General features: G+C 44.1%; 1 protein-coding gene across 1 annotated transcript in view; it reads right to left on the minus strand.

Moving 5' to 3' along the window:
• LOC147024132 (phospholipid-transporting ATPase ABCA1-like) overlaps window positions 1-27,997 on the minus strand; it is a 315,313-nt gene that overhangs the window by 215,438 nt on the left and 71,878 nt on the right. The window contains exons 13-17 of the mRNA XM_085883724.1: window positions 18,211-18,419; window positions 14,322-14,486; window positions 13,546-13,768; window positions 8,469-8,690; window positions 8,084-8,288 (exon numbers count right to left, since the gene is read on the minus strand). Coding sequence (XP_085739850.1) covers window positions 8,084-8,288; window positions 8,469-8,690; window positions 13,546-13,768; window positions 14,322-14,486; window positions 18,211-18,419 — 1,024 coding nt within the window. The remainder of the gene's footprint in view (window positions 1-8,083; window positions 8,289-8,468; window positions 8,691-13,545; window positions 13,769-14,321; window positions 14,487-18,210; window positions 18,420-27,997) is intronic.

Raw genomic sequence — 27,997 nt, forward strand, 5'->3', positions numbered from 1 at the left:
TTACAACTACTGGAATACCAGGGGAATTACATCTACCAGGGTATTCTTTCTGTGGTCCAGGCACAAACTTGGATAAAAGATTAGATGAGGCAGACAATCCTAAACCATGGAGTAAACTCATCAATAGGGTTGATGAAGTGTGCATGAGGCACGATATTGATTTTGGGAATACCACAACTTTGGAAGAAAAACATGACGCCGACAGAGAAATGTATAATTTGTCTCTAATACAAAATCTAATCTTGAGAGAAAAAGTTGATAGGTTCATCATGAAGAAGATGATCAGTGCTAAATTGAAACTTGGGCTTGTAAATTCAAAAAAAACTTATAGGCTCTAATGATGTCATTAAGACTGAAGAACAATTAGCTGATGAATTACATAAACCAATAATCACAAAGTTTCATTGAAGGAAGGTTTATTCCAAGGAAGTTGATTATATCTGGTCCACTGATGTGATTGAACTCAATAATGATAAGGGGTACATGTATGCTTTAACCGTTATCGATTTGAGGAGTGGATACGCATGGGTTGTCCCTTTAAAAAACAAAACAGGTAATACTCTTATGTTAGCCTTTCAACAGATATTTAATAAAAGTAAGAGAAAACCTAAAAAATTGTGGACTGATGAGGGTACAGAGTTCTATAACAAAACATTTATGAATTTTCTTTAAAATAACAGCATTACATTATACAGTACCTTTAATGAAGGAAAAGCGGTTGTTATTGAGCGCTTCAATCGCACTTTAAAAGAGACTACAGTCATGCGCCACTGAATGACAGGGTTACGTTCTGAGAAATGCGTCGTTAACCGACATCGTCATTGTACGAACATCATATTTTTTATTTTTTTTTCGTTTTCGAACATCGTACTTACACAAACCTAGACACCTAGGCTATATGTTGTAGCCTATTGCTCCTCGGAAACAAACCTATACAGCATGTTACTGTACTGAATACTGTCGGCAATTGTAACACACATCCAAGAGAGACGGAAGACACGTTAGTTTTACCTTTGTCCTGTTCATGCCGGCCATCGGTGTTGTTAGCAACACCTTACAATCTCCTCTCGCATCGATTAGAGAAAGGTGAATAAATAGCGTTTGGATTTTATAAATACGTAATCATTGCATCGATGTTATAATTTACAAATGAAGGAACGAGCACCTGTCAATTGTGATATATATTTTCGGAACAGTGCGATTGTTTTAACAACATAAAAAGCTTCACCAAAAATTAATTGGTGTTTTAATTTCGACTAACAACAACGATTTATTCGTGGAATTCTTCAATTCAAAGGTAATTTACTTGCTGGAAGGTAAACGTGGAAACATTGGTTCAGTCTGAAAGCCGATTTCCTTGACTCCCGATTTAGCACAACCCTGCTTTTTTTCGCGATGACATTTTATGGACCTCAACGATCGCATTATAATGGGGCCACACTGTCGTTTATTATCATTATGAAGTATTATGTACTGTACAGTGTACATAATTGTATGTGCTATTTTTATACGACTGGCAGCGCTACATCGGCTACATCACTCGGCGATAGTAATTTTTCAGCTCCATTATAATGGAGCTGGCAGATCCGTCGTATATGCGATCACCGTTGTAAATGCGATTATGGGACCACCGACGTATATGCGATCCGTCGTTGCCCGAAACGTCGTTATGCAGCGCATGACTGTATGTAAAAAATTCAATCAACTCAGTTCTCAACAATGGTCATCTTTAATTCAGGATATTGTAGATAAGTATAATGATACGATTCACACCTCAACGAATACCAAACCATTAGAAACATTTTCAAAATTAGAATATGAAAAAGAGATTAATGTCAGAAAGCCTAAGTTCAACGTTGGTGATATAGTAAGAATATATAGGTGGAAATCTCATTTTGAAAAAGGTTATACAAAGCGGTGGACAAATGAGCTTTTTAAAATCGTTGATATAATAGATACAGTTCATTGGACTTACAAGGTATATGATTTAAAGGGGGAAGAGATTTTAGGTTCATTTTATTCACAGGAATTACAAAAGACCAAGATAAATTGAAAAAACAAAAATTTTTGACTCAACCCCTTTTTTTTTACTCTGCCCATAAAAGCCCCACCCACAAAAGCCCCACCCGACACAAGCTCCACCCACAAAAACCACATTCATCATATTCACATAATTAGTGATTAATTAGTTCCCCATACACATGTTTATTTAATTAAAAATTTGCTCCACCCATCCACACAAGCTCCACCCACACAAACCCCGCCCAAACAAACCCCACCCACAGAAGCCCCGCCCACACAAGCCCCGCCCACACAAGCCCCTCCCATCCACACAAGCTCCTCCCATCCACCTCATCCCCCCCCTGTGCGCCCCCACCTTTGACCCACCACCCCCCTCATCCCACCCCCCACCCTTCCCCACACACACACGGGGTGGGGGTGGGATGAGGGGGGTGGTGGGTCATTGGGGGAGCGCAACTACCCCCTCCCCAACCCCTCCTTCACTCTTTTTTATAATTAAGAATTAAATAATTGAAAGCAAAGCAAATATATAATTCATCAAGATTGAAAATATTAAACATTCTTCTTTGGGTAAATATTCAGTTGTAAGAATAGATGATCTTTTCCAGCAATCTGCTTCAGATGTCTTCAGTTTCATGTCAGATTCCTCCAGAAAGATTAAGTTGTGTGTTTGGTTCATCCAGACAGGTGTTTAAACTGAAAAATAATATAAAAAATAATAATGAGTCAACACTCAAGAGAGATATAGACAGAGATATAGAAACAGAGGGATAGAGAGGCAGATGCAGACAGACAGAGACAAACAGAGAGAGACAGATAGAGAGAGACGGATCGAGGCAGAGGTATAGAGACAGAGAGAGAGACGGATCGAGGCAGAGGGATAGAGACAGAGGGAGAGAGGGAGAGAGACAGATACAGAGACAGAGGGAGAGAGAGAGAGAGAGAGAGAGAGAGAGAGAGAGAGAGAGAGAGAGAGAGAGAGAGAGAGAGAGAGAGAGAGAGAGAGAGAGAGAGAGAGAGAGAGAGAGAGAGAGAGAGAGAGAGAGAGAGAGAGACACACACAGAGACAGAGACAGAGAGAGAGAGAGACAGAGAGAGACAGAGAGAGAGACAGAGAGAGACAGAGAGAGACAGAGAGAGACAGAGAGAGACAGAGAGAGAGACAGAGAGAGACAGAGAGAGACAGACAGAGAGAGACAGACAGAGAGAGACAGACAGAGACAGAGAGAGACAGAGAGAGACACACACACACACACGTTATATGTGTGTGTTTCTTACCTTTAACTCGGGTCTTTCAAGATTAAAGGACGCGAGAGTACTTGTTCCAAATCAACAATGGTATTGTTCAGTTCATTTCTGAAGATTTGAATATCTTGAAGAAAGTCGTTCATTTTTATCCACTCGTCGTGTAATTCAGATAATTCATTTCCCACATCTGTAATTAATGATGCCCTTATTGGAGACAACCTGTTGGAAAAAGCCATAATTATTGGTCGCATCGTGATTTAATTAATAATCAATTGCTTCACCATCATTCTCAGAGGAAACCAGACTTTACAATACACACACACAAACTTACCAATATTATGATAGGTTATCTTCTTCGTCAGATGAAAGATAGTTCATGTCTCAGTCACTTACCATTGGGTGAAGATGATAAAAATGAAAAACCGTCAAACAGAAGAGAAATGCCAGGCTTATAAGCCATGTTGGAAGAAGTCAGTTGGATCTTTGCCTGGATTTGCCTCATTGTTCTCTTTCCTGTTTTTCAACAGCTCAGTAATTCTGGAAATTTCCCCAAGCTTCCTGTTTTCAGCTGCACTCAGCTTACAGAATGTGCATAATGTATTCATGTTTGAGTTTAATTTTAACAATTTTATCAACTGTATACAAGTTTAATGTACATGAGTGGAACAAAAATATGCTCAAACAAGAGCATTGAGAGAAGTTTGTCATTTCATTTCTGCTCAACAAAGAACCAAGTTCCAAAGTAATCTTTGTGAATATACTCGATGGTGATGAATGTAATCGGAAAATTAATTTATTACCAAGAGTAGAACATGAACAAATGTTCATTGGATCACTCTTTGAATGTAATGAAAATATAAAAGGAAAGAAGTGCTTTAATCAGCAAGTCTCAGTTTAACATTTGCTTGCATGGAAGGGGAAGAAAATCAGTCTTCTATTTTGGGCTTTTGGGGCTTGAGTCGGTCTCAATTTTACATTTGTTTGTATGGAAGGGGGAGGAAATCAGTCTCCTATTTTACATTAGCTTGTATGGGAGGGAAGGGAATCGGTCTCAATTTTACATTTGCTTGTATGGGAGGGGGAGAAAATCAGACTCCTATTTTGGGTTTTTGGGGCTTGAGTCAGTCTCAATTTTACATTTGTTTGTAAAGAAGGGGGAGGAAATCGGTCTCCTATTTGGGGTTTTTGGGCCTTGAGACAGTCTCAATTTTACATTTGTTTGTATGGGAGGGGGAGGAATCAGTCTCCTGTTTTGGGCTTTTTAGGCATTGATTCAGAGAGTTTTTTTTCCCCCTTTTTCCCCATTCATTTGTATGGATGCCTTAGAAACCCCATTTATCCACGACTGACGGGACATGTTGATTGCTGGATGCCGGGATGACGTGCATGTCCATACAGGCCAAACAAAGCGTTAGACATAATGCTGTAATGACATCCCAGACCCAACACCGTAATGACATCTCAGCAAAAAAGACAGAGGGACAGATGGATAAACGGAGAACTCCAGATACTTTAATATATAGATAAAGTCCTGTCTCCTTCAGCTGCTCCTTTGCTGAACCCTTCCTATTGCTGCTATGAGCTTCTTCAGATGTGCTGACCAAAATTGGGCACAATATTGCAGACGACGCCTCATTAAATTCCTATACAGAGTTAACACGACCTCTTTTAATTTATCATTTATCCCACTTCAAATATAACCTAAAACACTTAGTTTTCCCCATGGCTGCCTGACACTGTGCTAACTGTTTAGCCCCTCGTACCCCTCGATCCATTAACACCAAAAGATCATTTTCCTGTGTCACATGCTTCAAGATTGCCCTTTGAATTACATAATCCGTATTTTCATTTTCCTACCAAACCCCAGCACCTTACTTTTCCTAATGTTGAACAGCATCTGACAATTTTTTTCCCAATCCGTTAAAGTATCTAGGTCAGGTCAGGTCAGGTATGGGAGCATGCGTCGGAGCAATGTGTCGCTGTGTCGCCTTTCTGCCGGCACTCCAGGCCATCCCCCAGGCGGATGCTGGCCCATCCCAATCTCCTTGAGATGCTGATCAACCTACTGCAACCATGAGGTACGTGGTCGGCCTATTGGCCTCCTCCACTCACGAGGTTCCCTTGCTGAGAGAATCTGATGAGCAGGATCAGTGTCAGGAAAATGAGCCACATGTCCACAGAACCACAGTTGATGCTCACGGACTATGCAGGTAACAAATCTTATTTGAGTCTCTCTCAGCAACCGTTCGTTGGACACAAAGTCCGACCAGTGATAGCCTAGGATTCTCTGAAGAGACCTGGTACCAATGGAATGAAGTCTCCATCTCAGATCCCTGGTCAGAGTCCAAGTCTCATATCCGTAGAGCAAGACTGGAAGCACCGAGGACCTGAAGACTCAGCTTTTCGTCCTCCTGCACAAGTACCAGCAGCGCCTCACCCCGTGATCCAGTGAATCCATGACTCCCCAGGCCCAACCCAGGCATCTATTAACCTCTGGCTCACAGACAGCAGAGACATGAATATCACTGCCATGATAAGTGAACCTCTCCGTGACCTCAACATCCTCACCACAAACAGGTACAGACAATTAAGATAGCACTATCCAAGGTGTCAATGAAAGCCTGGATCTTAGTTTTGACCCAGGAAACCTGTAATGCCAGCGGCTCAGACTCCTCGTTCAGCACCTCGTGGGCCCCCCCAAGAGGACATCTGGAGTCTCCACAAAGATGACTGCATCATCTGCGAAATCAAGGTCAGAAGTCTTGACATTCCCAAATGATGCACCGCAGCTTGATCTCTCAGACATCCTCCCCAGAATCCAGTCCGTACAAGTGCTGAAAAGTATGGGAGCCAATACACACCCCTGGCGAACACCAGTAACAACGGGAAATAAGTCAGAGATGGTATCACCATATCTCATAGCACACTCAGTACCAGAGTAGAGTTCAGACATCAGATTGATCAGTTTTGGTGGCACCCCACGAAGACCAAGAATCCTCCAGAGGGCATCCCGATTCACTGAATCGAACGCTTTGCAGAGATCAACATAGGCTGCAAGCAGCCCCTGCCGAAACTCTCGTCTGCGTTTGGTGTGGACCCGAAGAGCAAGGATATGGTCAAGTGTTGACCTCTTTGGTGTAAAGCCTGACTGCTCTGGACGCTGGTGCTCAAGTAGATGGTGGCAAACCCAATCAAGCATTATCCGAGCAAAGACCTTGCCCAGCAATAAGAGCAGCTTCACCCCTCGGTAGTTGTTGCGGCGTTGGCGATCATCCTTCCCTTTCCAGAGAGAGACAGCAAGGCCCCTCTTCCAGTCAGTTGAGATGATGCCTGCGCTCCAGGCAGAGCACAGAACTGCATGCAACGACACAAGTACAGCATTTCTACCAGCCTTGAGAAGTTTGGCATGGATGCCATCGATCCCAGGTGTTACCACCAGCCATGATCTCACCACTATCCTGTCTCCAAACCTTCGAGAGTGCTGCAATACCTATGTTCAAACGCTTGAGCTCAGATTTTAACAGACACAGTTGATCATCCTCTCTTAGAGATCGGACATTCTAGGCACCCACCCAAAGGGACTGCTTCATGTTAACCCAAGGAGACCATCGTCTGGTGGACGACACCTCAGCACCACTCCTCCACACACGACCGCAATTTGATCCTGGAGATTTCCCCTTTGGTTTTCCTCCTATCATCAAGGAATGGGGGTCCTGAAGACTTTGCCCCAATCTCGTCATCCAGTGAGCTGCCCTGCAGAGGGCACGGAGTTGGTTTTCATGTTCCCTTACATTTGTGGATTTTGCAGAATGAAGTGTTTTACGGTGGCCAGAGTACAAATCCTGCCACCAACCTCCTGCCGGAGCACAAATCTTGCCACCAACCTCCTAAAAAAAAGTAACCCAACTGCAGGAGGACATCCGCAGACACAGTTGGACACTAGAAATGGAAGGCCATTGCCTCACAAGGAGTTCCTCCGCCCTTTGACAGGTTTTGTTTTTAATCCAGCTGGGTGTCCATATCATACACCCTCCTCACCAGAAAGCCTGGTGGAGGAGACAGTTTAGTCGCCAACATCCCGACCATGAAACAGGTTAGTACAGGTTTACATGGTACCTGTACCAAGTCACAGATCTAATCTGGCCTGACAATAAGTATCGAGACTTTCCTGAATGTGACATCTCTGTCTCTGTCTCTGTATATATATACATATATATATATATATATATATATATATATATATATATATATATATATATATACATATATATATATATATATATATATATATATATATATATATATATATTTCTATCTCTGTCTATCTCTGTCCATCTATCTCGATGTCAATCTCTATCTCGATGTCAATCTCTATCTCTCTCTCTCTCTACATCTCTACATCTCTATCTCAAGATGAGAGTCATCTGCAAATTTGGAATGCTGACTCTTAATCCCCCTGTCCAAATCATCAATGTAAATCATGAATAATATCATTCCTAGAATTTATCCCTGGGGCACCTCATTACTTACATTTTCCTAGTGCAACATCCTCCCATCCACAGCCACTCTTTATGTCCTAACACTAAACCAGTTTCCAATCCAGTTAGCTACCGTGCTGTACCAGCCAACCAAAAGGGTCCTCACTTTAACAATCAGCCTTCTTTGCAGTACCTTATCAAAACCTTCATCCTTCAATACTATATTTCAAGTTTCCTCACCACATCAGTAAAATTATGATCAGCAGAAATGATTTTTTTAAATTACAGAAGTTCAAAAAGAAGGAAAACGACTTTGTGTAAGGAAGGACCCGTGCCTGGAAAAACACTCTCAATGTAGCAAGTGGCAAGTGCATAAACCACGGTGTCAAGTAGCATAAAAAGAATAGAAGTCAACAAGGAGTACGAGGATTCTTCACTGGGACTCAATGCTATATTGCTCCACTGTGCACCACTTCCTTGTTCCTCAAGATCAGCAATGCACTCCACACCAAGTCCAAATGCCACTGTAGAAATCAAACTCTGTGGGAGAGGAAAAGTTCAGTTGTGATCTTCCAAGTTGAAAGATTTGCCAAGTATGTCTTTTGCAGCTAAAGTAAAGTAAAGCTAATTTACAGCCATTTAAGTTGTTATGTGCACTTTGTCCTTTAAATCATGCTTGTTCAGCTGATTATCATCATTCTTAACAATTAAAGTACGTACGAGTGTGGCCCTGATGCTGAAAGTAAGTTGATCTTGCCATACCATGCTCACTGAGTAAGGCAGGTAAAGCAAAAAGTAAATGATGCCAGCACAGGCAGAAGAAAGGCTTGCTTGAGAGAAGAAAGTGCTGAGAAGTAAGCTCTGAGCAACTGTTGCCATTGAAAAAGTTGCTAAGAAGATGAAAAGTAGAACTCCGTCGCTATTTGTCAACACCTTGCCGAACTGCAGTTGAGAGAATGTGAAAAAGAGGATAACATGAATAACGGTGCAATGAAAGAGAAAGTAAAACCCACAGAAACAAGAAAAAAAAGCAATCAGAGATTGCAGATCATCACCAAGACTTGTTTTGTGTGGTGTAGTTTTTTGTGGAGTCTATGTACTGGTGTGTTACATAATTAATAAGAGACATAAGTGGAAATGCCAATTTATAACTGCTGGCAGTGATGACTATGTACCAAAACGTCCCGCTTTGATGCAACACCTTATACAACAACATGCAACAACACCATTATGCAACAACGCTATGCAACACCTGACCCTGAACCATGACGTTTTTTATCATTATTACTATGCAATTTAATTCAAAATTGATTAAAATAAATTAAATTCAAATCCCTCCCTCAAATGGCCACACTGCTGACATGGCACATGAAAAGGCTGCATGCCTAAACTCCATGTTTGCTTCTTAATGTTGTGTCCCAAACCTATTGCTTTCTGTACCCACCTTACCCAGTCACACCCAGCTGTTCCTGGACTCTGTCGTTTTCCCCTGACAAGGTGGAGAGCTTGCTGTCAAACCTCAACTCAGATTCTGCAACCGGTCCAGACGGCATCAACCCACATGTCCTAAAAACCTGCTCCTCTGCTCTTGCTCACCCTCTCTCTGTTCTATTCACCCTCTCATTTCCTCAAAGTCATCTGCCATCTGCTTGCAAATCAGCAAACATTACCGCTCTGCATAAAAAGGTGCAAAAACAGATCCCTGCAACTACAGACCAATCAGTCATCTTCAAATCATAAGCAAGGTTATGGGATCCATCATCGCTTTAGACATTAAATCCTTCCTCTTCTCCAATGGCTTGATTCCTGATCATCAATTTGGTCACTACCCTGAACATGCTGCTTCTGCTCTCCCAACAATCCTCAATGCCAGACATGAAATCAGAGCAATCTCCCTCGACATATCGTGTGCCTTCGATACGGTCTGGCACCCTACTCTGCTCACTAAATTCTCTTCCTATGGTATCCAAGGACATCTCCACTCATGGCTCACAAACTTCCTCTCTCGTCACAGCCGTGTGACCCTTAATGGAGTTCTCTCATCCCCTCTTCCTGTCCAGGCTGGAGTTCCTCAAGGTAGCGTTCTGGGCCCTGTTCTTTTTCTGTTTTTCATCAATGATCTCCCTACTCTCTGGAAAATCCTCTTTATCTCTTTGCTGATGACTCCACCCTCTCCCATGCCATTGTCATTCCTCGGACTGGCAAGTGGCAGCTTCTTCATCCTCTGCAGATCTGGATATAATCACAAGCTGGTCCAACATGTGGAACATGTCTTTCAATCCTTACAAATCTCACACTCTCACTATATCTCTCCGAAAGGACCATCTGAAATCCCCCCCTCCCCCAATCTACTTTTTCAAGAGTCCTCTTGAAGAAGTCCTTTCATTCAGGCTTCTCGGTCTCACTATCTGCCATGATCCTTCCTGGGAAAGCCACATTTCCATCCTGGCCTTCAAAGCCAGTCGCCGACTGGGCATCCTCCATTGTGCAAAGTCCTTCCTTGGCACACCTGAGCTCCTGACCATGTAAAAATCTTTCGTCCACAACCTGATGGTGTACTGCTCTCCCCTCTCACCTTTCTCGGCTTCACGCTGTGGAAACCGAGGTATTTAGGAACATTGGTATCTCTCGTGATGAGGCTGTCTTTAAGTCTCTCACTCTCTCACCGCAGGCAGGTCGGTGATCTTTCTGTCTTCTACTCTCCCATCTCTGACCTCGCCCCTCCCCCCCCAGCTCTGTCTGTCTGTCCCCCCCCCCCCACATATTTCCACAGGGTGCTCAATGTCCACCAGCAACCCCCTTCTGGTAAAACTACCAAAATCAAGAATCACTGCTCACCTTTACTCTTTCATTCCTCTTTTTCCCCACCTTTGGAAAAAAAACTCCCACACTCTTCTCTCCAGGTCTTCAAAATAGCTCTTTACCACCATCTCTTATCTTCCCCCATCCAAAACCATGATCTTTTCCACCCCTCCACCACAAACCCACCTCCTTCAAATTCCCTGCGTTCCTTCCTGAAAGACCCTGTAGTGTCCATCTTGTTTACCCTGTGCACCCTGCCCCATCCCTCTCCCTTCCACAGATCTCCTCATGTCTCTGTTCCTCACTGATTTTCCTTCCCTCACCCACCCCTTGTCTCCTGCTCCCTTTGTTGTGGGTTTGTGTGTTAGCTCTCGTACGAGACTCGACAGTGTAAACAAAAAAAAACCTTTGTAATTTCTCTTTAGAATTTCCCCTTGGAACCCTTTAGAATTACCCTTCATAACTACTCTTTAGAATTACTCTTTCGAACTTACCCTTTAGAATTACTCTTTATAACCCATTAGAATCACCCTTTAGAACCCTCTAGAAATACCCATCGATTAGGACCCCTTAGAATGCTCTAGAAATACCCATTAGAACCCCTTAGAACTCTTTAGAACTATTTTGAATTGTCTCACTGCTGGAGGGGTTTTGGGGGAGGGGCGCAATCACCCTACGGGCAATGTGCTCGGGCATCTAAAAATCGAACTTGTTCCAGGGGATCGAGCTGCTGGAATGTTGATAAAAAAGCAGCTGGCAATAATGACCTTCAATAGGTCATTACCTCCCTGCCTAACCCTCTCTGGCCTTCGGTTAGTGCTCATTTACACCTTGTGGTTGACTCCAAATGCCCCAAGAATTAGCTTGGCACATGACTGAGTAGTAAAAACAACTGCATAAACCAACTCGAAGTAACACCAAGAAAAATGGATGAACAACACATGCACAGCATCATTACCAGCCTCTGTGGTGTAATGGTTCGAGCATCTGCTCTGAATATGGGAGGTCAGTTGTTCAAACCCTGAATGAGGACCGAGTCATACCAAAGACTAAAATCCTGCTTCCTTTATTGATGCTCAGCATTGAAAAGGATCGAGCTCACCGATTTCACAGAAACCTGTCATGGTCGCCTGTCCAATTGACAATCCCATAAAATACAGTATGTGGAATAAGGAAATAGTCAGAAATAGTAGCAGGGACCTGTGTAACCTCTGTGGTGAAAGCCTGCTTCGAGAATGCCACATCGTTCTATGGGCACTGTTTGACTCCAAAGCAAAAGCTGTTCGACAACCTCGATCGCTGAGGTTGATCTTCACAATGCTTGTGGTGCCGCTTGGCACCCTTTTTACCTGTAGCTTTGGTCATTTTACAATGACGGGAAAATTTTGATGGATGGCAAGACAATTTTGAATATGACAGCTCCGAAGATATCTTTGACTGCATCGCAGTAAGGACCAACATAGTGACCATATGATTTATTTCAAGTTGACATTGTGTGTGGAGTCAGATGAACTATCCAACCAATGGGGGGAATGGAATGTTATACAGACAAACAGACCGATGAACAAGAGTACTATTATATAGACTAGCGGCTATCCACAGAACATCCGCACAATGTAAAATGTGACTTCAAATCCTCAACTCTCCCCCCCCCCCGCTCCCGCTTCAACAAACCACAAGTCATCAACCCCTCTGGTCCCAAAACCCCAGATCCTCAACCTCCCTCTTCCAATCCTAAGGCATCAATACCCTCCCCACTCCAAGCTTTCAAGTCCCCTCCTATCTCCCCCCCCACCACAATTCCTCAATCCCTACACCATAAGTCCTCAACCTCCCCCATAAATCCTGAACCTCCCCTTCCCAACTTTGCCCCATCTTTGCTCTCCCCTCCCCTCCAAACCCCAGCTCTGTGCTCCACACCTCACCCCCCCCCCATCCCACTCCCACCCTCATAAAAGGAAATGGGCATTCCCACATCGAAACAGTGGAATATTCAACGCTTTCCCGTCCCTTATCATGCTATCATCGACTTCAGAGAAACCCGTCACGGTCGCCTGTACAATTCACAATCCCACAAAATATGCACGCGGAAAGAGAAAATAGACAGAAATAATAGAAACGACCAACGTAACCACTGTGGTGAAAGCCCTGCTTGAGAGAATGCCACATAGTTATTTGGGTGGTGTATAGACAACAGACCGCTGCCTCAAGTGATGCCTATCGGAATCCTTTTAACAGTCGCTTTGGTTGTTTTACAATGAAGGCAAAACTTATAGAGAGGGCATGGCGATTGTGAATATGACAGGTCCGAAGACCCCATTGCAGTAAGCACGAACATGGTGACCACAAGATTATTTTTTTCCAAGTTGAAATTGTGGTTGGAGTAGCGAACTGTCTCATGAATGGGTGGAACGGAATGTTACATAAAGACAGACGGACAGACAAGCGTATTATTAGATAGAGAATTAACAGCACCGTTCATATGTCATGAGTTAATAAAGAAAACTAAATTCTGTCTCTGATTATTTTAATTCTCATCGCAGACAGTTGATGCTTACGAACAGTCGGGTTCACACCTGGGGAGATCCAGCAGTTATGCAATTGTTCCTCTTATACTGTGATAACTGTCGTTACAATAACAGCATGTCCTTCTTAAGACACACGAGTTGAGGCTTCACATCAACTGCACAGCAATTCTCAGGTATATAGAAGTTCAAACATATTTAAACTTGACACAAGTGAAAAAAAATGTTCTCGTGCTTTTGCACTGAATGTATTGAATCATGGAAGCGTGTACTTACAACCAACAAACTCGAAGGTCAGTTGGAATCTGCAAAAGCTGTTCAAGTTGAGCTTTGGTATTTTTATTCATCATTGTTTGTTTGTCTATTATTTGCTAATTTCAAGAAGGTTTCTCGAAAAAAAAAAGTAATAAATAGGAGAAAAATACGATAAGTTCAAAAAGTATAAGAGATAACAAAGTACATATTAACACCTTGAGAACCAGCAGCAGGAGTGATGAGCTAACAAGGAAGGGCACCAAACTGCTCAGAAACCAGGCAATACGATGCACAGTCTCCTTCAGTCCCATCATCATCATCATTTGAGCCAGGCGCGCCTCCTTCTCTTGTACAATGGCACGTGTTGTCATAGCGACAGCATAGATCCACGCCAGTGTGAGGAACATGGGCAGAGAGTGGCTGAGGGATCTTAGGAACCTGTCAAACAAGGAGTTAGACACTTAGTCTTGGTTACTGGTTTCAAAAAAAAAATTATCATTGCGACTTCCCTGTGCCAATTAAAATTTGCTTTCAGACACAATATTCATTCATCAAGCATCAAACATGTTTTGTTTCCCTTTCCAAATAGTTTCGTTCTTCAATTTCTTTTAACTCTTCCTCATCTTGTGCCCTTTCACCTCAAATTAATATTCATACACATAATACCTTCCCCGACAGATTTTATATCGCAGAATAGACATATTTGTCCTGCTCTCAAACACTCACTCCACTGTCTGTCTCATATGCATTCAGTGCTTGCAGTATGGGTTATGTGCAGAATGTACTACAGCAACTATCCATCACTGCTGCTATATCTCTCAGCTCCATCACCTGCACAATCTAGTCCTGCAAGAGCTGTCATGTTGGGAGAAATTCCTGCCCATATATTCCATCCACAATCCTGACCAGTTAAACAATTTGCAATGCTCTTTTTACAAACTTTCTCTGATACTAAGAGTCCTGAAAGTCAAGAATTCTTCTCGAGGCATACCTGTCATTCACATGGCATGGGTGTGGAAATCCCTGCACATAGAGTCCACTTCCAATGTCGTTGTGACTGAGGAACCTTGAAATTCCACTGTCCAACATGTCCTGCAGGTATGCAAAGCCTTTACTCAGATACAGCGAGTGATTGCGAGGTTCTGCAGTCCAGATCCTGGTGGAAAAACCAACAAGTCACACTTGAGTTAGCAGCTTTCAAGCAATGAGCAAGTGACTCGTCTTGGAGATATTTATTTATCAAAAAAATGAAGGTTGAATGATCGTGTCTCAGGTCTACAAGATCAGCATAAGTGCATGCTAAATATGTAAGGCAGGATCAATTAAATAAATATCATTTTACAAAATGTATAATGGACTGCTTGAACTATCTTGGACAAAAAAGTGAAGGGTTGGACAAAAAATAAACACCAGACAAAAATAATGCCACATATTTTACTGAGCTTTTTGAGGTGTCTCTGGATGGATATCTATCTTCTATCGATATATTACTAAAACTCTCATCTTGTATACATATATGTATGTATGTATGTATGTATGTTCCCGAAATACAGCCAGAACTGTACACTATAACTCAAAAATATTTGGCCCACCTTACTCACCATTCTCTTGCGGTGTGCAGTATCAAGTTTTGTTAAAATCGGACAACTAAAAAATATTATAAAAAAAATCAATTCCCGATTCAGTCAAGTACTCTTCGGGAGTATTTGATCAATGCAAACAACCTCGGCAGTATAGTTCGCTGGAGCTATTTTTTTTTAATGTTTTTTTTAATCAACCGCTGTCACAACGGGAACCCAATGGGTTCACGGGTCGTCGAGTACATTACTAAAACTCTCATCTTGCATATATGTATGTATGTATGTATGTATGTATGTTCCTGAAATACATCAAAACGGTACAACATAGCACAAAATTTTTTGGGCCACCTTACTCACCATTCGCCTGCGGTGTGCAGTATCAAGTTTCGTTAAAATCGGGTAACGAAAAAAAATTCTTAAAAAATCAATTCCCGATTCAGTCGAGTACTCTTCAGGAGTATTTGATCAATGCAAACAACCTCAGCAGTATAGTTGGCTGGAGCTATCTTTTTTTTCTTTTCTTCAAATTATTTATTTAAAAATCTCAAACATTTAGTATTGACAAAGAACGATTTCTTTTTAAGCATAAAACAAACCGCCATTTTGATCTAATACTACTGTGTTCATTAATAAATAAAATTGTGTTTAGAAGATTCCGCAAAATAATCTCTTTGACTTTCTTTTCTCCATTTTTTTATTCACATTGATGTGCAATATCAAGTTTCGTTTAAATCGGGCAAGGAAAAAAATTATTAAAAAATCAATTCCCGATTCAGTCAAGTACTCTTCGGGAGTATTTGATCAATGCAAACAACCTCAGTGGTAATAGTTGGCTGGAGCTATCTTTTTTTTTTGTTTTCTTCAAATGATTTATTAAACAAGCTCAAATGAGCTAAGATCCTCATCCTCTTAATGATGACGTCATAAAAACGAATATGACGTCATTGTGATGTATCAGGTTTGTGATAAATTATGTGTTAATGCCCGGCTTGATTCCCGCAAACAAAATTCAAACAGCTTGCCTAGTTTCTGAGATAATGATATAGGCGATTTCCATTAGCGGCGATATTATGACGTCAACTTTTTTCTAGGAAGAATTTCCAAAATCGGACATGGTTACTGCCTGCGTGTGGGCTTTCTGCATATACATGGCAAGTTTCGCAAAGATCCGATGAAAACTCTGGGTTGTGAAACAAAAAATGTCAAAAAATAGGAATGAAGTCATAAAAATTGATACGACGTCATAGTGATGTATCATATGTGCGGTAATTTATCTCTGCTAATGCCCTGTTCGATTCCCGCAAACAGAATTCAATAAGCTTGCCGAGTTTTGGAGATAATTTTTTAGGCGATTTCCATTTGCGGAGATATTTTGGCGTCATAACTTTTTTTTTCTAGGAGGAATTTCCAACATCGGAGATGGTTACTGTCTGCGCAGAGTATTTTTACATATATACATGCCAAGTTTCAGGAAGTTTCGATGAAAACTGCAGGCTGTGAAACAAAAAAGTCCACAAGAAGAAGATGAAGAACAACAACGTGAGTAAGGTTTCGTGATCCTCCACGAGGATCTAAAAATCTCAAACATTTAGTATTGACAAAGAACGATTTCTTTTTAAGCATAAAATAAACAGTCATTTTGATCGAATACTTCCGTGTTCATTAATAAATAAAATTGTGTTTAGAAGATTACACACAATAATCTCTGACTTTCTTTTCTCCATTTTTTTTTTTTCACATTGATGCGCAATATCAAGTTTCGTTCAAATCGGGCAATGAAAAAATTATTAAAAAATCAATTCCCGATTCAGTCAACTACTCTTCGGGAGTATTTGATCAATGCAAACAACCAATTTTAGGAGTAGTAAGTAGGTTGGAGAAGTTGTATAGTTCGGTGGAGCTATCTCTTTTTGTTTTTTTGAAATCATTTTTTTTTCAACCGCTGTCACAACGGGAACCCAACGGCTTCACGGGTCGTCAAGTTCCTTATAAAAAATAGGATAGCGCATTTTGAAGCTTACGTGGATCAGTGGCAACAGTCACTAAAATCACCCACAAAACCCCTTGGACACTGATTTTTCAGTCTCTGTAATTGTAATCATCTCTACCGTAAAATCTGCTGTTGAAAGCAATAGTGATTGCGGAGTGGATTGCAAGACAACGTGGATTCTCTGATTGTGTGATGCATCAAAGTGTTGTTGGACTCCCAGTGCTTCTTTCCTGCAAATCAGTTGCACAGTGTGTGTGTGTGTGTGTGTGTGTGTGTGTGTGTGTGTGTGTGTGTGTGTGTGTGTGTGTGTGTGTGTGTGTGTGTGTGTGTGTGTGTGTGTGTGTGTGTGTGTGTGTGTGTGTGTGTGTGTGTGTGTGTGTGTGTGTTTCACAAGTGTTCCTGTCCTCAGGAGGACATTCTGTTTCTTCCTTCACCATCAACATCGCTCCGAATACTGGAGCTCAGTGTGAGGACCAAGGGTACTGAATAAAGACTATTTATTGCACAGGCTGCTGAAATGAAACAGTTCAAATATCTCTGGCCATGGTGCACAGACCACCACTCCCTTCATTCCCATAACACTTTTGTCAATAACACCCTGGGGTTCAGTACCGTATGATCCATTCATAAAGCCGTGAGGTTGAAGAAGTTGTAGATTTGTAGTGAAGATTCATGCAATTGTGTATTACATTGGTTGTGGGCTGTAAGGGTGGCCTCGATGTACGTCCACTCACCTCGAAGCTGTGCAGCCAGGGTTTGAATCTCCACTCATTTATTAACTGTCATTCTGTTGTTTCACGGGCAGAGTGATTCATCAGTGTGTGTGCTATCCATTGGATGGATGTTAAACTGGGCACCCCATCTTCTGGCAATAGTTTGTTTGTTTGCTGTTTTTGGCATCCACTTATCATTGTCATGATTTTCATGCTTTCAACTGGTTAAGACTGTGCTGCATCGCCATTGCTACCAAGGCATCAGTTGGAAGATGTTAAAGATCCCACGGTGTCTTTACGAAGAGTAGGTGAGCTATCGGCAGCACCCTGGAAAAATTAGAAAATTCCTGTCCTAACCTGCAGAGGGCATTGCATCAGCAGCACAGCTGTGCCCTCACCCAAAGATGCCACCCCGCAGCCTTGTGCTGCACACAAAATAAATATATATCTTTTGTGAGATTGATTATGAAAAATGTCAAAATATGTCGTTATATTATGGCAATCCATAAAAGGATTGTGGTGTCATATTGTGGTATCCTACCTTGTTTGGTTGTCTTTTTGGGGAATCCATCCTAACATGTTTTTTCATGCAATTACCTTCTCCTGATACGGTGAGTTGGCTCAACAGAGTCAGTATCCATTCGGATTTTGTACGATACATGAGGCCCAGCACCTGGTTCACTGCCACCTGATTGGCCCTCAAACACAAGTGCTCCCCACAGAGAATTGGTGCTGAGAAGCTCATGCGAACGTTTGATCAGCTGCTCCTCTGAAGACTGTGGCTCATACTTGTTGAGTTCCAGACACTGAAGAATAGCAAGGTACATTTGTTGTATGGCCTTTCACTTTCACACATATTATCATGCTCTCTGGTTCCACCAAACAAAAGGCACACTATAAAACTGAATTTGTTCCCTTCTTTATTTACATATGCTTCAAAAAATAAAAGACTACGAAACCAAAACCAACCAAATTTTACATGTTCCCTCAGGGTACCCCAAGTAGGGGTTTCTGTCTGTGTAGCATATCTGGGGGAGAGAAGTCAAGGTGGAGGGAGCACCTCAATTCTCTCTGTAAATGTGGGTCATATAGCGCCACATGGTTGGTGCCAATATTTCATGGGGATCAAGCATCTGTACCAGTAATCTAATTTTAATTTTCCCTTGTGGCAGTGTTTTTCAAGCAATTGCCAATTCGTTCTTTATATGAATTGGGAGTGCTTTAGAATTAGAAAGGCTGTGCCAAATACCAACATGGCGATTCACAATGTATGAACTGGTTCGAACCCGTGTGAACCAGTTCACACTCATTTGAACTGGTATGAACTGGTGTGAACCGGGATGAACCCGTATGAATTGGTTAAAACTGGTTTTAACGCGTATGAACCGGCTCACACTGGTTTGGGCTGGTTTTGACTGATATGAACCTGTTTCAGCCGGTATAAACCAGTTTCCTGTCAGGTCAGGTTCGATCTGTGACCTGCTACAGGTACCATGTAAACCTGTACTAACCTGTTCCATGGTCGGGTTGTCGGCGACTAAACCGTCTCCCCCACCAGGTTTTCTGGTGAGGAGGGTGTTTGGATATGGACACCCAGCAGGATTAAAAACAAAACCTGTCAAAGGGCGGAGGAGCTCCTTGTGAGCCAACGGCCATCCATATCTAGTGCCCAACTGTGTCTGCGGACGTCCTCCTGCAGTTGGGTCACTTCTTATTAGGAGGTTGGTGGCAGGATTTGCACTCCGGCCACCGTAAAACCCTTCATTCCGCAAAACGCAAAAACGCAAAAAAATCTGAAAACCCACTCCGTGGGAGTACCTCCTGTGCAGCTTCCCTTCGCAGGGCAGCTCACCGGATGATGGGATTGGGGCAAAGCCTTCGGGACCCCCAATCTTTGATAGGAGGGAAACCACGGGGTAGCATCCCTGGGTCAGATTGCGGGAGAGTGTGTCGGAGTGGTGCTGAGGTGTTGTCCACCAGACGGCGGTCTCCTTGGATTAACCTGAGGCGGTCCCTTCGGGTGGGTGCCTGGAAAGTCCTATCCCTAAGAGAGGATGATCACCTGTCTCTGTTATCATCTGAGCTCAAGCGTTTGGACATCGGGATTGCAGCTCTCTCTGAGGTTCGGAGACCGGATTGCGGCGAGATAATGGTGGGTGGTTACACCTACTATTGGTCTGGTCGCTCTGATGGTTTCCATACCCAAGGAGTTGCTGTAGCTGTGTCCAATAAGCTGACCCCAATGATAATTGAGGTAACACCGGTCAACGAGCGTATTATGAGATTAAGGATTCGTCACTCCTTCGGTGTCATTTCCCTGGTCTCTGTTTTTGCTCCGACTGAGGCGAGTGATCTCACCGTGAAGGATGCATTCTATGCCACACTCGAGTCTGTGGTTGATCAGTGCCCCAGACGAGATACACTTCTAGTCTTGGGGGATTTCAATGCATCGACTGGAACTGATAGGGACGGTTATGAGGTGTGTGTTGGTCCCCATGGGTCAGGAACTATGAACCAGAATGGCACCAAGTTCCTTGACTTTGCAAGAAGTCATGGACTTAGGGTGGCTGGTTCATGGTTTCAGCGCCCACAAGCTCATCGCTGGACTTGGTATTCCAACGCTGGCGGTGTGGCAAAGGAGATTGACCATGTCCTCATTGACGGTCGTTGGAGGATGATCCAGAACTGCAGGGTCTACCGGAGTGCTCAGTTCCTCAATACTGACCACAGGCTTGTTGTAGCAACTCTAAAGCTGCACCTTAAATCCTGGAGAATGGTACCATCCCAGCCGAGGCTGGATGTTGCCAAGCTCAGGGATGAGAGAGTAGCTGAGGAGTTTGCGAACAGGCTGAGTGGACACTTGGGGGGTCTGGGTGCTTTGGGGGGTCCTGAAGAGTTGTGGAGCGCCTTCAAGACCACCGTCCTTGATGTTGCCGGTGGATGTCTTGGAGCTCACCACAGGACAAAGAAGAATTTTGTCTCTCAAGGGACACTGGATACCATTGACCAGAGCCGCAGGGCCAGGCTGAATGGCAGAGCTGAGCTGTTCAGGGAGCTGAGGCGTAAAACTGTACGTGCACTGAGGGTGGACAAGGAGGCCTATGTGCGAGGAATCTGTGAGGGGGTAGAGCATCACGTGTGGACAGGTGATTCTCGTCCCGCTTACAGGGGAATTCGCGCATTACGTTCATCCAAGCCCATCCCTCGGAGCACTACAGTTCGAGCAGAGGGTGGTAGGCTCTTGACAGAGGAGTCTGAAGTGACGGCCCGCTGGGCCGGTTACTTTGAGCGGTTGTACCAGGCTGATCCCCCAACTGTCGAGTTGGACGTCAAGGGTGTTACAATCCCTGTTGCTGACCCTCGAATCAACTGTGGTCCACCAACGCTTGTGGAAACACGGGCTGCGGTGAACCAGTTGAAACGGGGCAAAACTCCAGGGATCTGTGGCATCCATGCTGAACTTCTCAAGGCTGGTGGAAATGCTGCACTCGTGTCGTTGCATGCAGTTTTGTGCTCTGCCTGGAACACAGGCATCATCCCAACTGACTGGAAGAGGGGCCTTGTTGTCCCTCTCTGGAAAGGGAAGGGTGATCGCCAAGACTGCAACAACTACCGAGGGGTGACGCTGCTCTCAGTGCCGGGCAAGGTCTTTGCTCGGATAATTCTCGATAGGGTTCGCCACCATCTGCTTGAGCACCAGCATCCAGAGCAGTCAGGCTTTACACCAAAGAGGTCAACGATTGACCGTATCCTTGCTCTTCGTGTCCTCACCGAACGCAGACGAGAGTTTCGGCAGGGGCTGCTTGCAGCCTATGTTGATCTCTGTAAAGCGTTCGATTCAGTGAATCGGGATGTCCTCTGGAGGATTCTTGGTCTTCGTGGGGTGCCACCAAAACTGATCGATCTGATGTCTGAACTCTACTCTGGTACTGAGAGTGCTGTGAAGTGTGGTGGTACCATCTCTGACTTATTTCCAGTTGTTACTGGAGTTCGTCAGGGATGTGTACTTGCCCCCACACTTTTCAGCACTTGTATGGACTGGATTCTAGGGAGGATGTCGGAGAGATCAAGTTGCGGTGCGTCATTTGGGAATGTCAAGATCTCGGACCGTGACTTTGCAGATGATGCAGTCATCTTTGTGGAGACTTTAGACATCCTCTTGGGGGCCCTCGAGGTGCTGAATGAGGAGTCGGAGCCGTTGGGATTACGGGTTTCTTGGGTCAAAACTAAGATCCAGGCTTTCAATGACATCTTGGATGCTGCTGTCCTGTCTGTGTCTGTTTGTGGTGAGGATGTTGAGGTCATGGAGAGATTCACTTACCTTGGCAGTGATATTCATGTCTCTGCTGGTTGCGAGTCAGAGGTCAATAGATGTCTGGGTCGGGCCTGGGGAGTCATGGATTCACTGGATCATGGGGTGTGGCGCTGCCGGTACCTGTGCGGGAGGACGAAAGTCCAAGTCTTCAGGTCCTTGGTACTTCCAGTCTTGCTCTATGGGTGCAAGACTTGGACTCTGACCAAGGATCTGAGACGGAGACTTAATTCCTTTGGTACCAGGTCTCTTCGGAGAATCCTTGGCTATCGCTGGTCGGATTTTGTGTCCAACGAGCGGTTGCTGAGAGAGACTCGGATGAGATTTGTTACCTGCATAGTCCGTGAGCATCAGTTGCGGCTGTATGGACATGTGGCTCGTTTTCCTGACTCTGATCCTGCTCACCAGATTCTCTCAGCGAGGGAGTCTCATGAGTGGAGGAGGCCAGTGGGTCGACCACGTGCCTCATGGTTGCAACAGGTTGACCATCATCTCAAGGAGATGGGGTTGGGCCTGGCATCTGCCTGGGGGATGGCCAGACGGAGGCCCCTGGAGTACCGGCGGAAAGTGGACGCAGTGACGTGCTGTTCTGGCACATGCTCCCATACCTGACCTGAGCCGGTATGAGCCAGTTTCAACGTGTTTCGGCCGAATTCAGTGGGTTTCAGCCAGTATTAAATTGTTTCAAACAGTTTTGGATGGTTTCAGCCAGGATCGAACCTAGTTTCCACCGCTATCAAATGGTTTTGGTCGGTATGAGCTGGTTTCAACCGGTATAAACTGGTTTCAGCCAACTTCAGCAGGCATGAACTGGTTTCAGCGGGTATATATTATTTCAAAGCCGGTATATTGATACTCTTCTTATCCTATAATTCTTATTCTTATTCTTATTAACCTCCGCCATCTTCGAAGATGGATGGAGGTTACTGTTTTCACCCCTTTCTGTTTGTTTGTTTGTTTGTTTGTGAACAGTATTACGGAAAAACTCCTCGACGGATTTCGACGAAACTTGGTGGGGGGGGTTAGGTATGGTCCAAGGATCATGCCATTACATTTTGGACTTGGTCCCCCCCCCCAAAAAAAAATTGTTAGAGAATTTTTTTTTTCATGTTTCTACATGTTTTAAGTGATCTTTTAAGCATTTCTACATGTTTTAAGTAATTTCCAACCCCCCCCCCCCAAAAAAAAATTGTTACTCCCCCCCCAAAAAATAGAGAAATTTTTTTTTGCATTTCTACATGTTTTAAGTGATTTCCAACCCCCCAAAAAAGTTGTTACAGAAAAAAAAATTTTTTTGCATTTCTACATATTTTAAGTGATTTCCAACCCCCCTCCCCCCAAAAAATTGTCAGAGAAAAAAAAATTTTGCAACTTTTTTTTCAACAAAATTTCGATTTTTTTTTTTGCATTTTTACATGTTTTAAGTGATTTCCAACTCCACCCCCCCCCTCCCCCCAAAAAAAAAATGTTGGAGAAAATAATTATAACTGTCAGCACTGTTGACATCATATTTAATGAATAAGATAGAAGGTTCACTTGAGTGACCCAGCAGTATTGGCGGCGGAGGTTTTGCACTCTCCCGAGTGCCCCCCTCTAGTTCTTCTCCTTGTTTTCCCTTTCGAAGGGGTGAGGTCCAATGGCAACAAGCTTCTTCCCTGCATTGACCACAATACTCCTCCTCTTCCCCCTGACCCCAGCCAACTCTCTACTCTCCATCTAACCCCACCCCTCCCCTTTATTGATGTCCCCCCCCTCCCACAATCCTCCTATCTCAACCATGGCCTACTTTACCTCCATTGCTCTTCCAACCTATCTGCTCTATTTGCCATGCTCTCTTCCCCCATCCACACCAAGCGTCCAGCACGTCTCAGCCGGAATTTTATTTACCTCCCCGTCAAGCTCATCTGCACACCAACCTCCACCCTCAGTTCATCCATCCTCCATCTGCCCCCCTCTTCACTCTCACAATCCACCTGACCCAGTTGTTCTCGCAAATCTGCAGAATCTGTTGTCTCCTCTCTGTCAATGCTACTGTTGCCAGACAGTAAAGGTCGGCTGGCATTACACATGACATCAGAACCTTCCCTTTCAATCTTGATATCTTTCTGTCTGCCATTAATCCCTCCACCCCGATGCATTCACACCCACCTGGATCCTCCTCCGCCTTGGATTTACTATCCCTGGTCACGATTCCCCCTAGATACTCAAATCTATATCCCTGCCTGATATCCTTCCCCTCTAACCTGATATTCATTTATTTTCTCTGCTGCCCAACCCACATCACCTCAGTCTTCTCCATACTCATCTTCAGTCCATGCTTCCCAAATACCTCCTTCAACTTCCCCAGTACTTCATGCATCTCCCACCCACAACAACCAGATCATCTGCATACAACATCCTCCCCATACTACTCCTCATGTTTATCTTCCTGCTTTCCAGCTCCATCACCATGATAAACATGAGTGGGTTGAGAGAACTTCTGTGCCTCAAACCGATGTTCACACTGAACTAGTCAGACATCCTAGGACCAACCAAAACTCTTTCCTTCCTTCCCTTGTGCATCCCTTCCACCAACCTAACTTCTGCTTCCAGAACTCCCATCCATCCCAGAGTCACCATCACTATCTCTCTTGGAACAGTGTCGTAGGTCTTCTCCAAGTCCACAAATCCCAATGCCATTTCACCTTGCACCTCCAACCTCTTCTCCACCAGCTGGCTTAGCGCAGACATCCCATCCGTCATCCCCTATCCTTTCTAAACCCCGACTGCTCTTCTCCGATCTCCATCTCATCACTCTTCCTTATCCTCCCGTCCAGAATACTCTCCAGCACATTCATGACATCACTAAGGCGCATAATGCCCCTGTACTGCCCCAGATCTTGAACATCGCCCTTCCCATTCCATATTGACACAATTAACCCTGTCCTCCAATCCCCGTTATTGAACCCTCGCTCATACATATATTCAACAGCCTCTTCGTCCAACTGACTCCGATTTCTCCCACTACAATTATCTCTGTACACACCTCATCAATGCCTAGTGCTCTTTCCTTCTTCATGCTCTTCAATGCCATCTGCAGCACCTCTTCCATGATCTCCACCAACTCAACTTTCCCCTCCACATAACATGGTAGATCCAGCTTGCTGATGCTTCCTCCCCAGTTTAACAGCATATCAACAGCTCCTTGAAATATCCTTCCTACACTTTAACCACTGCCCCCTGTCTGTCACTACCCTCTTGCCACCATCCTTATTCGCTGCTCCCCCCCCCCACCAACCCTTTTCATGTCCTTACTATCCTCATCCCTATCACAAGCCAATTTATAGATGATCTTCTTCCCACCATCCTCTTCCAACCTGTTGTACACCTCTTCCATACCATTCCTTGCCTTATCCACAACTCTCCTTGCTGATTTCTTATTTTGCCCATGCAAGTGCAGCAACCCTGCATCCAGCTGCCTCCCTCTATTCTTGATCTTCTCTATCCTTTTCCAAACATCCAACTTTCCACCAAATGCCTTTGCTACTTCCTCTGTCCACGATACCTGGTTTGTATTCCTCAATGATGCACCGTTTCCTGATGTCCTTCCACACAAAACTTCTGAAATTCTCCAAAATGCCTCTGTATACTATTTCCACTCCTCCTCCAAACCTCCCACTTCTTCTCAAAATTGCTCTGACCTGGTCCTCACCCTCTCCTTGCACCCTATGAAGATGTTTCCTCGACACATTTCCCTGCATTACAATCCTTAAAGGGGCTGTCACACCTTGACGTTTTAGCCAGTGTATGCCGACGTATGAAAAATTTGGCGAATACGCTGGCACACGTCAAATATGTTATGGGTAAGTTTTGTATACGTTAAGAGCCCGCTGAAGCACGCTGGCATACATCGTAGTACGCCGAGCTCGTCAATAAATTTTGTGCATACTCAAAAAATTTTGATGTATGCCAGCGTATGACTCACACGTTCCGCATACGCTGGCCATAAGTTGTAGACACCTTATGCAATCGTCGACACACGTTACTTGTAAGTTACTCATAAGTCAAAATACGTCGAGGTAATGTTTAGCGTACCCGAAACTTATTTCTAACCTACGAGTAACGTGCTTTGAACCTACGTGTAACGTATCTCCAACGCATATTGACGTATTTGACGTCTTCCGGACGACCACAGAACTTACTGAACGTGTTTCAAACTTACAGCTACCGTATAATGGTGTATTGGCAGCGTTTAAGGTAGTGGTTCTCAAAGTGGTCCCTACCGCCCCCCCCCCAGTGGGCGCTGGGAACTTTCAGGGGGGCGCTCCAGACTCCATGAGTGGTGGGGGGGGCGCTGGCAATGATTTGGGGGGCACTGGCGATTTAGAGGAGCAGCGGCGATTAGCAGCGCTCATTGGGCTTCCTGCAGTCTGAACAGGTAACCCGGCGCCATTCGGCAAATTGGCCATACAATGCCCGTTGCGGTCCTCCTCGTTTGCCGTGGTGCCGTCCAGAGATAAATTAAAGACAGGCAATGGGACAGGTAGGCCTTTTTGTAAATAATGAACACATTTTAAAATGGATTTATTCTGAAAATCATTAAGTTCTTCAAGCATATTACAGAATTGTTTACCAACAATGCAAGTCAGTGGTTTTTTTTAATACACACATGGTGTGAATACCATATACATGTGTTATGATCCGGCAGCGCAATTCCCAACGAGGCGCGAGTACTGAGGCGGCGCGGCATTGTGTTTTAGGCGCTCACTGTTGTAGCTACCGTTGGAAATGTGAAGAAAAAATTTTTTTTGATGCACAGGGTGAAAATCGATGTGCGCACTGACCAGAGACCGGAAATATGTAATTATTATTTGGCCTTATCACTGGTGTTAGTCTTTCGACATCTTGGCGTATTGATTTAGTTATTCAAAAAAGCTTCACGTCCGGTCGGCTTCAAGATGTCGGCCTCAAAGAAAAAGTGTCGTCAGTATTCCGTTGAATACATCAAGTATGGATTCATTCCATCCCTGACGAACACGCAGTTACCGATGTGTTTGTTGTGTGGTATCACGCCGTCCAATGAAGCAATGAAACCATCTCGACTGAGCGAGCACCCGAGTAAAAAGCACAGTGATAAGGCTCACATAGAGGTCAGCTATTTCCAATCGCTGAAAGATAAATTTGAGAAGCGATCCACAGTAACGACAATGTTCAAAGCCAGCCAAAAGTTCGTCAATAAAGGACTGGAAGCGTGGCATAAGCTGTCATTGCTCATCGCCAGATCTGGAAAACCGTATTCAATCGATGAACAGTTGATCAAACCGGCTGTTGGGGAAGTGATAAAAACTGTTTTGGGCCAGGATCCGTATCCAGTTCTCTCGTCGATTGCGCTCAGCAATGATTCCGTGGCCAGGCGGATTGATGAAATGTCATCAGATATAGAAGATAAGCTGTGTTGTGAGCTGAGAAGCACGCACTTCGCCATCCAGCTGTACGAGTCCACTTTGCGTGGCAGTGAAGCTCTGTCACTCTGCTACGTTCGCTTCATCCGTGATCAGGAAATGGTGGAAAAATTGTTGTTTGCCCGCTCTCTCCAGACCGATACGAAGGGTTCTTCCATCTTCCAAACGTTGGAGAAGTACTTTACTGATAAGAACATACCGATGGAGAACATTCTCGCTTGCGCGACGGACGGGGCACCAGCGATGGTTGGCCGCCAGCGTGGTTTTATTGCGCTTCTGAAGAACCAGGTACCGTCCGTGTTCGCCATTCACTGTGTCGAGCACCACCAGCATCTTGCAGCAAAAGCTCTCAGCACCAGACTTCATACATCACTCCAAATAGTAATCAAAGCAGTGAATAAAATCAAGGTGTCGTCTCTGCATGATCGGCTGTTTCGTCAGCTTTGCCAGAAGAATGATGAACCATTCGAGAGGCTCTTGTTGCATACCGAAGTTCGATGGTTGTCCAAAGGCACTTGTTTGATCCGTTTCCATGCCCTCTTCTCGACAGTGGTCGAGTTTCTGTCGGAAATTGATAACGAGTTATCGGAGAAAGTGACTTACCTCACGGACATATTCAGTCTACTGAATG

The sequence above is a fragment of the Eptatretus burgeri genome, chromosome 6, assembly GCF_056783735.1.
Source record: "Eptatretus burgeri isolate ZD-2024b chromosome 6, Ebu_testis_v1, whole genome shotgun sequence".
NCBI lineage: Eukaryota > Metazoa > Chordata > Myxini > Myxiniformes > Myxinidae > Eptatretus > Eptatretus burgeri.